Below are 10,154 nucleotides of genomic sequence, written 5' to 3'. Positions count from 1 at the left end.
TTCGGCATGGGCTTCACTGGGCAGACTCGGGTGCTGGCACTGGCCCTGGTCCCAGCCGGCAGCAGCAGCATGCTGTCATACACATGCTCTGCAGCTGGTGAGTGCAGAACTTTAAAAAAAGCTCTGCGCTCACCAGCTCTGGAAGTGGCGATTGGTGCCTTTGAGGGCTCGTGGCAGAGCCCCCCCTGTGCAGCGCGGGACAGCGGGGATCACCCTCCCTGCCTGGCACCTGCGCAACAGCTGCACTATGTTGCGGTTGGCAGGGTGCCACATACTGTCCTGAAGCTGGGGCAGCCCAGCAATCAGCCAGAGCTCCCAGTTCAATCCCCAGCTCTCTGATCATACCCCTCATTCCACAGGCTGCGGCACGGTTCTGCCCCAGGGGTTTCTCTCGCCACCTTCCTGGAACCAAAGATGGGCATCTAAGGTCCCGAAAAACGCATCCCCGAAAATCTCCGCGGACATTGCATCAAAGTTTTGTAGATGTGGCACCCGGCACCGGGGGCAACCACCGAAAGTGTCTGCCCTCCTGGATCGAAGGATCAGACAACGCGGTTTGGCACGACCCCATACGGACTTCTGGGCGGAGGTTGGGCACCAGGTCGACCCGGTTCTCCAGCTGGGGACCCCCGCTACTCCCGAGGAAGCACCCTGGCCTGCCTGGGCTTGGGGCAGGTCACCGGGGTGATGCTGGAATGGTGGCCAGGCTCCTGGAACTCTTGTCCGGCCTGGCCCGCCGGATTAGACCCCATCTGGAGCTCCGGGTTGACATGGCACCACGGAGGCCTGCCCAGGATCCTGCTGCCTCGGCCCGGGCCCTCCGCCCCTCGCCGGGGTCACTGGGGTCCGACCCCGGGACCCCGCATCCCTGTCGGGACCCTTGGAGCTGCCCCCACCTGCCTGGCAGCGGAGCGCTTTACCGGGACGAAGCCAGAATTGTGGCCGGGCTCCTGGAACTCTTGCCCGGCCTGACCATCTGGTTCAGGCCCCTTCTGGAGTTCCCAGTTGACCTGGCACAAAACTCGGAGTTGGCCCCTGAATACAGCACGGTTCTGCCCCGGAGGTTCCTCTGACTGCCCTTCTAGAACCAAAGATGGGCATCTAGGGTCGCGAAAAACGCATTACCGAAAATCTCCGCAGACGTTTCCTCAAAGTTTTGTGGATGTGCCACCCGGCCCTGGCACTGAGGTGAGCCACCAAAAGTGTCCGCCCTCCTGGATTGAATGGTCGGGCAACGCGGTTTGGAACGACCCCATACAGACTTCTGGGCCCACGTGGGGGCCCAGGTCAACCGCTTGCAACACAGCCGGGCAAAATTTTTCCAAGCCCCACGGCGGACACCAGGTCAACCCGGTTCTCTGGCTGGGGAACCGCGCCATGGCTGAGGAAGCACCCCGGCCTGCCTGGGCTCGAGGTAGGTCACCAGGGTGACGCCGGAATGGTGCCGGGGCTCCTGGAACTCTCACCCGGCCTGGCCCACCAGCTCCGACCCCTTCTAGAGCTCCAGGTTGACATGGCCTTGTGGAGGCCAGCCCGGGCTCCTGCCGCCTCCGCCCGGGCCCTCCGCCCCTCAACGGGGTCGCTGGGCTCCAACCCTGGAGCCCCGCATCCCTGCCGAGACCCTTCGAGTTGCCCCCCGCCTGCCCAGCAGCAGAGCGCTTTGCCGGGACGAAGCCTGAATTGTGGCCGGGCTCCTGGAACTCTCGCCCGGCCTGACCGTCCGGTTCGGGCCCCTTCCGGAGCTCCCAGTTAACCTGGCACAAAACTCGGGTTTGGCCACTGAATACAGCACGGTTCTGCCCCAGAGGTTCCTCTGACCAGCCTTCTGGAACCAAAGATGGGCATCTAGGGTCCCGAAAAACGCATCCCCGAAAATCTCTGCAGACGTTTCCTCAAAGTTTTGTAGATGTGGCACCTGGCCTCAGCACCGGGGGCAACCACCAAAAGCGTCCACCCTCCTGGATCGAACGGTCGGGCAACGTGATTTGGAACGACCCCATATGGACTTCAGGGTGAGGTCAGGCACCACGTCAACCCCATGTATTCCTATGGGGATTTTTGGGTGCAATGTCAACCCCATATATTCAGATGGGGATTTTCTGTCCCCAGGTCAACCCCATGTATTCCTATGGGGATTTTCAGGCGCAATGGGGATTTTGGGGGGATTTTTTGGGCGCAATGTTAACCCCATGTATTCCAACGGGGATTTTCTGTCCCCAGGTCAACCCCATGTATTCCTATGGAGATTTTTGGTCCCCAGGTTAACCCCATGTATATCTATGTGGATTTTCAGTCCCCAAGTCAACCCCATGGATTCCTATGGGAACTTCCAGGCACCATGTCCACCCCATGCAAGCCTATGGGGACCCCTGCCTTACCTCTCCCGCCCGCCTACGGCCACACCGGACTGACTGCACCCGATCCCGTCCGATCTCGGAAGCTAAGCAGTCCCTGGCCCAGCTAGTACCTGGATAGGAGACCGCCTGGGAATCCTGGGTGCCGTAGGCCACCTGCCCTTTTGCACCGGAGTGGGACAGAGCTGGCCCTGCCCTTGCCCAGGCCCGGGCAGTGGGATCAGGCCCCAGACCGGCCAGCTGCCCGGCAAGCCTTGGGAGCACTGCTGGGCGGTGGAGTGGATGCAGCGGGCTCTGAGCCCTCCTGCAAGCTGCTGCTTGCTGCTCTCCTCTGGAGCCTGTGGTGGGCCTCTGGGAGGGGGTTGCCTGGCCTGGCGGGGCTGCCCAAGGTGCCTGGGGAACCGGGGAAAGTGGGGGTGACAGCTGGAGGCTTAAGCTGGGCGGGGGGGGGGCGGCGCACTTTTCCAAGGCTTAAGCCCCCGGTGGTTGTGCAGGGGCTGTGTCTGCACCCTCAGGAATTGACTAGGAGTTAAACCCCGGGGGGCAGGAATTCCAGACACCAGGTCAACCCCATGCAAGCCTACGGGAACTTTTGAGACCCAGACCAACCGTTTTCGGAGCCGGAGGGGTGGCTTTTGGGAGCCCAGGTCAACCCCGGCGATGCCTGTAGGAAGGAGATGCTGGCAAGGAGCTCCCTGCGTGACAGCCTTGCCGCCTGCCAGGGGCCAGGTCAACCCAGGTGCGGGGGAGAGGGAAGAGAAAGCGGCCAGACCGGACCCCTGCCCGCCTCCCCCTGCTCCTGCCAGCCTCCAGGGAGGGCCCTGCCTGCCGCGGGAGTGGTGGTCATGCCCCCCCACTCCCGGAGGTGGCGTTCGGGTTGACTGGGGAATTGAACCGGGAACTAAGAGAATGATCAGGTACCTGAGAACATTCCTTCAGCCCCTGGTTCCACTCCCCAGCACTGGGGTTGGAAGGGACCTCAGACACAGATCATTGTCACTGGCCAGCTACACATGTCAATATTAGAGCAGTCCTTCCCTACCTGGCCCCTTCCCTCTCTCCCTACCAGCCTCCAAAACATTTTGCATGGCCCATTTAGTTTCGGAGCGGTTTCAGAGCCCTGCGTTTCGACTGTCAAAACGTCCGAATCCTAAACTAAACAGCCACCAAAATTTCGCAGAGCCCTAATAAGCATCACCCGGGTTGTGGTCACCACTGCTGATCTTCTAATGCCACGCAAGAGAAAACTTCAATTTAAAACAATCCTGGCAGGACTCACTTACTCGCAAAAGGATTTTCAAACTGCAAATACTAAATAAGAACTATCCTTGGAGCATGAAAAAATGGTTTCTCATAGACTCCCTCTCCTTTTGATATTCTGGCAAACATTGATCCTTGTCTCAAATTTTATTTCTAATGCCTCTAAGAACTGAACCACTTGGTTTTGTTATTTTTACTGCATTTGGGGCAAGTCACTCTCACGTCTTGCTAAGAAGTGCAAAAAAAAGAAAAAAAATCTGGACTTCTCTATGCTGTCAGCAAGAGCAAACATGCTGAATGTTTCCCAACCAACTGCCACCGGTAAGAGGAAGGCTTACTCTATTGTACTTGATAATATCCCTTAAAAGGTTCAGAGTGTCTCCTCGGATTAAGCAAATAGGTCTGTGTGCAAGGCAAAGGCAGCTCAGATTTCCTGGGCCAAAGGGCCTTTTATTTATTTATTTTTTATTTATTTATTAACTTTTTCCTTGCAACAGGAACAGCTTGTTTTCTATCCATTGGACAAACAGCTGGTTGCACAGAACATGCTACAAGCTAAAAAGCACTTGAGAGGGCTTCCATACAGCGTTATCAGAAATCTGCTTTATTGCGAATACAGCCAAGTCTTTTCCCAGACTTTGTTTGAATCCAAATGAAATAATTCATTGCCAGGTGCCCAAGGTAGGTTTGAGAACATAATGCTTACTTTTAAACAGAAGCCCTGCAGTGCAGATCGCCAGAGGTGGGACTCAAAGATGGCACTGAAGAGCCAGGGTCAGAGTTCACTGGGGTTAACAGCTTCTGTTCTCCTCAGAAGCCAAGAAACCTTTAACCTAGGATCTCAGAGTCAGGGATTGAGATTTGGACCTGCTGGTACCAAGGAGTTGATGTCAGTGTAAAAAATAACACCACATCAGCTCTACAAGCACCTCCCCCATATAATATCCAGTTGAGCATGCTCATTTCCTTCAACTGCCCTTCAAACCATGTGCAGCTTTCAACTAGAAATTGTACTCTCAAAAAGCAAATAGCTGGGAAGCAAGCTATTATCCTGCTGCTCTGAGCAGAGTAAACCTCACATATACTCACCTCCTCCCAGGATGAGGGTAGCCAGCTGCCACTGCAGAACGTATTTCAGACATTTGCCAACCCCCACTGGAGTCATGTTAAATGAACACATCGGGTCCCCAGCTATTGTATCCGCTCCCAGCTGCAGGACTACGGCTTCGGGGTTGAACGCTGCATACACTTCCTTCAGCACTCTGGGGGAAAAACCAACAAGGAGTTATCCCAAAAGCACAGCTCACTGGGATGGTTGTATAGCAGCAACCCATGGCCTTGGTAGCTGACTAAGCAACAAGGTTGCTACTCTGCCTTAATTACTAAATTTTCAGTATAATCCCAGTTATAATCCCAATGAGAGCCTGGAAAAGTCATAGCTTGAGTGGTGTTCTAGTGAACTAGGTTTATCACATTAAAAAGATAGGCACTCGGCTGTGTGTATTGTTTCCATAATCGTTAGCAGGACTCCCACCAACTCCTTTCTGCAATGGGTCCCTAAACAAGTAGTTTTCCTTGGTGCTCTGGCAGCACTCCCTTGAGCTGGGTAAGAGTAGGGATTGACTCTTATTGCTCTCTTGTGCATTATCAGCTCTCTCTTTTGGGTCTCTTGGAAAGTGCAATAGAACATGCCAGATACTTGGATTTATTTCAAGAAATTTTTCTTCATTAGGAGGAAAAAGAATGAATAATCCTGTTCACTGTGCAGTGTCGCCAATACAAATGCAGGGAAAATCAGGGAGAAAAACATATTCCTCCCTTCTCTTACCCCTCCCCCACAAAAAACAACCATGTTTTTATTCCTGACAATTTAGAAACAGATGCAATTCCTAGAAGGGACACTTCTGCCTTAGTAACCTGGGAAAGATAAAGAACATATACACCTCAATTCTCACTTGGTACACAACAAGTGAGAGAGCAGCTTTGGACACCATTCCTACAATACAATGAACTTGTATTTACAAAACTTTCATCCAAGAACCTTATTCATCCTGAGCGACCTCACACATACAAGTACAGGTTTCCCTTGCCCTTCCCTTCCGTGGGGGTTAGGTTCTGGAAAGTTCCCGTGGTTGGCAAAACTAAAGTCTTATGGGGAAAATTGGGTTAGGGACTCAAATACTGTACAGTATAGTGTATAAAAATCATTTTTACTTATCTTTAATACATAGGGTGGTCAACCAGGTGTAGGAGTACCCCTAGGGGTACTTAGACAGGTTATAGGGGGTATGCGCTGGTGGGTGGGGATGGAGCATGCCCAGGGTGTGGCAGCAGCATCTCCCCTGGCGCATTTGCCTCTTACCCAGAGGAGGGAAAGGAAGGGGAGGGGAGGGCAGCTCCCTACCACCATGTGCACCTCTGGCAGGGCTGGGGGCCACCTGCGCCTGGGGAAGCAGGGACTGTGTGTGTGGCGGGGAAAGGACAGGCACGAGCAGGGCCAGGGGGGTTGGCGGGCTGATGTGCGACCACAGAAAACCATGGCTACTAAAAACTGTATACAATGGTAGCCAAAATGGTATACAGAATATTAACTGTGGATATTCAAAACCATGGTTGGCAAAACCATGGCTGGCGAGGCAAATCTGTAGTCCAACTGAGCTCAAGGATACTTGCATGCACATGTGTTCACAAGATCAAGACTTTCAGTTTTATAAACTCCATGTAAAAAGACTACTTTCCTCATTACTGAAATCCAGCCACCTCTGGAGTGAAATGTAATCAATATTTAAGAGCACCCAGCAACACTACAGTGTATAGCAGGGGGCAGCAACCTATGACCTAAGAACTGGATCTGGCCTGCAGAACCACTAGATCCAGCCTGTGGACACAGCCCTTTGGTAGCATGGGGCTTCAAGCTGTTGGCACTCTCACTGTGCTGCCACATGGACAAACAGCGGCTGTGGGCAGGTCCTAGTGCATGCACACCTCTGACCTGATGTGGGTCATTCTGGCCTGCAACTGGAAAAGGCTGCCTACTGCCAATGTATAGTATTTGCCTATACCACCTCCAAAAGCATAATATGGTTATACATTAGGTTTAGGATAGGAGAAAGCAGTCACCCAATTTAGCAACTGGGAGATGAACTGAAGTCAACACCTCTAACCTGATTACATACCACAGGATCTTTGGTCCTTGAGAACATAGTAGGAACAAAAAAAAGGTACTTAAATACTATATACGGGATTGAAGGTGAAAACAGATAAAATCCCAGTAAAGCAAACATTTGAGGGTAGGATTTTATAAAGGTACAATGAAGAGACCCCAAACAAACACCTACACTGATCATCTATACCAGGAGAAGCCAACCTTTTCGGTAGGTGTGCCACAAGGCAAGCCCTGGTCTCTCCCTAAATTTCACTCCGATCCTGCTCCCTGCTCAATGCGCTGTTCTGCTTTCTACTCCCTACCCTGTGCTTCCTGCTTGATCTGATGTTCTGTTTTCTGCTTTCTGCCTTGTCTGCTCCGTCCCCTATCTACTATGTGCCAGACACACACACAGGCTACCCACGCCACTGGTTGGCTACCCCTGATTTATACAATTCTGAAACCAGTTTAGAGAGGCACACATGTCCTTAAAGATGCCCAAACTTGCCAAGAGCTTGATGTCAGGGCACAGCACTTTCAAGGTGGCCACATGGAAAGCAAGGAAAATACTGTTTTTTAGCAGATTAACAACTGGAAGGAGCCATAAACAAATACGAAAAATATCAGGAAAATTAACATTAGGAAATTCAGTCTGTCAGCATGTCAGAGGCAGCAACTAACCTGTATTAGCAAACCCAAAAAGATGAAACCCTGTATGCTCAGGAAGGGTGCAGTGCTGTTTGCTGACCTTGGCAGTTCTTTATTTTATTCCTTTGACAAAAAAATGAGATCTATGATCACCCAAAGAGGGAGATGGTTAGCCACATTTGTCTGAAGTCAGGCATAAGGCAGGGCAGGGTGGCACATTAGAGATTAACTGATTCAGAGAGGTACAAGCTTTTGTAGGCAACCACCTATTTCATCAGAAGAATCACACAATCAACTTTCCTGACATTTCTGTCATACTTACAAGGGATTTTCACTCTGATTAATGAAGAGATGGCCAAAGCTCTGCATTGTGTAAAAACGCTAATGATTTTTTTTGTCTCTGTGTAAAGACTGCAATGTGGATCCCTTGGAATCTCCAGTGTCACTGTTCACAAGGGCCTGACTGCATTCAGCTGCCAAGTCATTAGTTTTAGGTTTCATAGCCGTGGAGCTCGCTGCCAAATCGGAAAGATGTCGGGAGCATATCAGGCTACAGTTATTAGTAACTTCCTTCAAAACACACAAGGTGCCCATCTGAAATTTGGTATGCAAACCACACAATGTGATCTCTGCTCAGCTGTTTACAATAAGCAGCTCTTCACACATGGGGAAGTCATCAGGGTAAAGTGTGAGGAGAATGAATAACTCAGGGCATTAGTAATGGGAAATAGCACTTTAACCCTCTACAAGCAGGCCGCTGTTCCAGAGGCAACTCAGGTCAGAAATGACCAAAGGTTGCTACAATGCAATGACTGGTCAGTGGACAGAAGGAAGAGAGCTGGGAGAGAGAAATGGTTGCAGGTTAGTAGTGACTGAGTAGCCAACCCAACAAAATCCCACCTTCACAATTAGCACTAAATGGCCCCATTGTGAGTAATCTCAGAAGAGAGACAAAGGACTGCGAGGACTACAGAGACTGAACTGCAGCCTCAGCAGGGAAGCAGACTCCTAGAGTTCAAGTACAATGATCAGGGAGGGTGGGGGCAACTGCCCATGTTGTAATTGAACTCTTGATACTGAAACAATAGCCCAGGAGACTGAAACCGAGTGCTAATATTACATCAAATAAAAATGTACCACTCTGGGTTGTATGCTCTCTTCTTGATGAGTTCCCAAGAATTCCACAAATGCTCAGAGGAACAGGCTGAAGCATGTGTGTTAGTAGAGGCAAGTGGTTCACCCAAGTTTCTCTTTCCACAAGAAGCACCTGCTCCTCTTGCCCTGCGTTATCCCCCACAGGCACCATGTTGTGATAACCTTCCTTCCCATAGGAAAGCCCTTGTTCATTCAGACCTCTCAGTACTCTCCCTTCAGTCCTCCATGGAGAGGATATGAGAGCAAACAGCAGTTACTGGAGAGCGACACAAGTCTTTCCTCCCCCCAGGGTCTAAAGATGTTCCATCCACTGGCCCCCCAGTTTCGCACATCAGGTATTATACCATCACTCTTGTTCTGATTCCTGTCAGAGAGACAAACACCCCGACATTTTCTCAGGGCACTCCCTTACATGAACTGCCACTGCGGAGATCTCCACTTCTGCTAGACAGACGCTAGATACTGGCCAAGTCCAATGGTTTGCTCTTTCTCAACAAGACACTCCACATTCTTCCAGAGGATTAGTTGGTAAAGGGCAGACATGAGAAATGACACGGACAATGGAATGTTTACCTCTTGCAAGGGAAGACCTGGAGGGAAGGGGGAGTCTGCTCTTAATGCCTTTAGATCCAAAGCCAGATGGGCTGAAATTGCTGCCAGCAGCAGAGACACTTTCCAATATACAAATTTTAAAGCCATTTCATTTGATGTGCAATCACATTAATGCCTTCAAACCCCCAAGAGCCCCCATTTGGGACCTGTTAAAGTTTACATGGGTCTGGTTTTCCTTAATCCTGCCTCATCTGTGAGGCTGTCATCTTATTGTGCAAGAATCAGTCACTTCCACCAAATACAAGAATTGCTACCACATGAGCTCTGCAATTATTCCCCTGAAGGAGCTGACTTGGATGCACCCAAATTGTTTCCAGCCACACACAACTGATTCTGGAGCCAAATCTTCCCAGTGTTTCTTAGTAAAGTCTCCCAGTGAGGACAGGGAAGTGTCACTCAGCAAACCCCTGCAGGCTTTGGTTGGCAGCTGTAAAAAAAAAAGTTAAACAATACTCGCTCTGAAAAGTTCTTCATTTTGAAAACATTTTAGCGGCATTACCTAAATGATAAACACCTCACTGAAACATCAATATTGTCTAAGTTCCTAGCATCTCTGTTACAGTAGGTTAATCATTCAGCCCCATTCTTACCCAGAGCCTTGTGTTCAGCAACAAATAAATTATTTCTGTTGCTCTAGAAAGACATTAGAAGTAGTACTCAGTGCTGAGGTTTCTCTCTGGGGCTGTAAGAATTTCTCTTGCTGGTGGGCTAGGATTTGTCTTGCTGGTGGGCACAATGGAAAAACCACATTCCAATGGCTGAGAGAGTCCAGTCAGCCTAATACAGCAAGAATCTTGCAGAATTTAAAGAGCTTAAGGATAGAAGGTCATCACTATCCTAATCTCATCTGACACACATCATTAAGTATCACCCTAACATCTCTCTATTGAGTCCATTGACTTTTGTGTGTCTATGTCACAGAATTTTATCAAGTTCAAACATAACTAAATAAGTCTGGGGACACCGTCTGATTCAAACTT

General features: G+C 50.4%; 1 protein-coding gene and 1 non-coding gene across 7 annotated transcripts in view; one reads left to right on the top strand and one right to left on the bottom strand.

Annotated features, from left to right (window-relative positions):
• HDAC8 (histone deacetylase 8) overlaps positions 1 to 10,154 on the bottom strand; it is an 85,294-nt gene that overhangs the window by 40,819 nt on the left and 34,321 nt on the right. For all 6 annotated transcript variants that reach the window (XR_003094410.1, XR_003094411.1, XM_025205938.1 and 3 more), the window contains one exon: positions 4,704 to 4,876. Coding sequence is in view for 4 of the 6 variants with exons in the window: in XM_025205938.1 (XP_025061723.1) it covers positions 4,704 to 4,876 (173 nt within the window). In the remaining 2 variants the exon portion in view is untranslated. The remainder of the gene's footprint in view (positions 1 to 4,703; positions 4,877 to 10,154) is intronic.
• Positions 2,390 to 2,508, top strand: LOC112550517. The gene has a single exon (XR_003094413.1). It is a non-coding gene; the product is annotated as a 5S ribosomal RNA (ribosomal RNA).

This window comes from Alligator sinensis, unplaced genomic scaffold, assembly GCF_000455745.1.
Source record: "Alligator sinensis unplaced genomic scaffold, ASM45574v1 scaffold619_1, whole genome shotgun sequence".
NCBI lineage: Eukaryota > Metazoa > Chordata > Crocodylia > Alligatoridae > Alligator > Alligator sinensis.
Note: the sequence above shows the minus strand (reverse complement) of the source record. Positions and strands in the feature narration are given on the sequence as shown.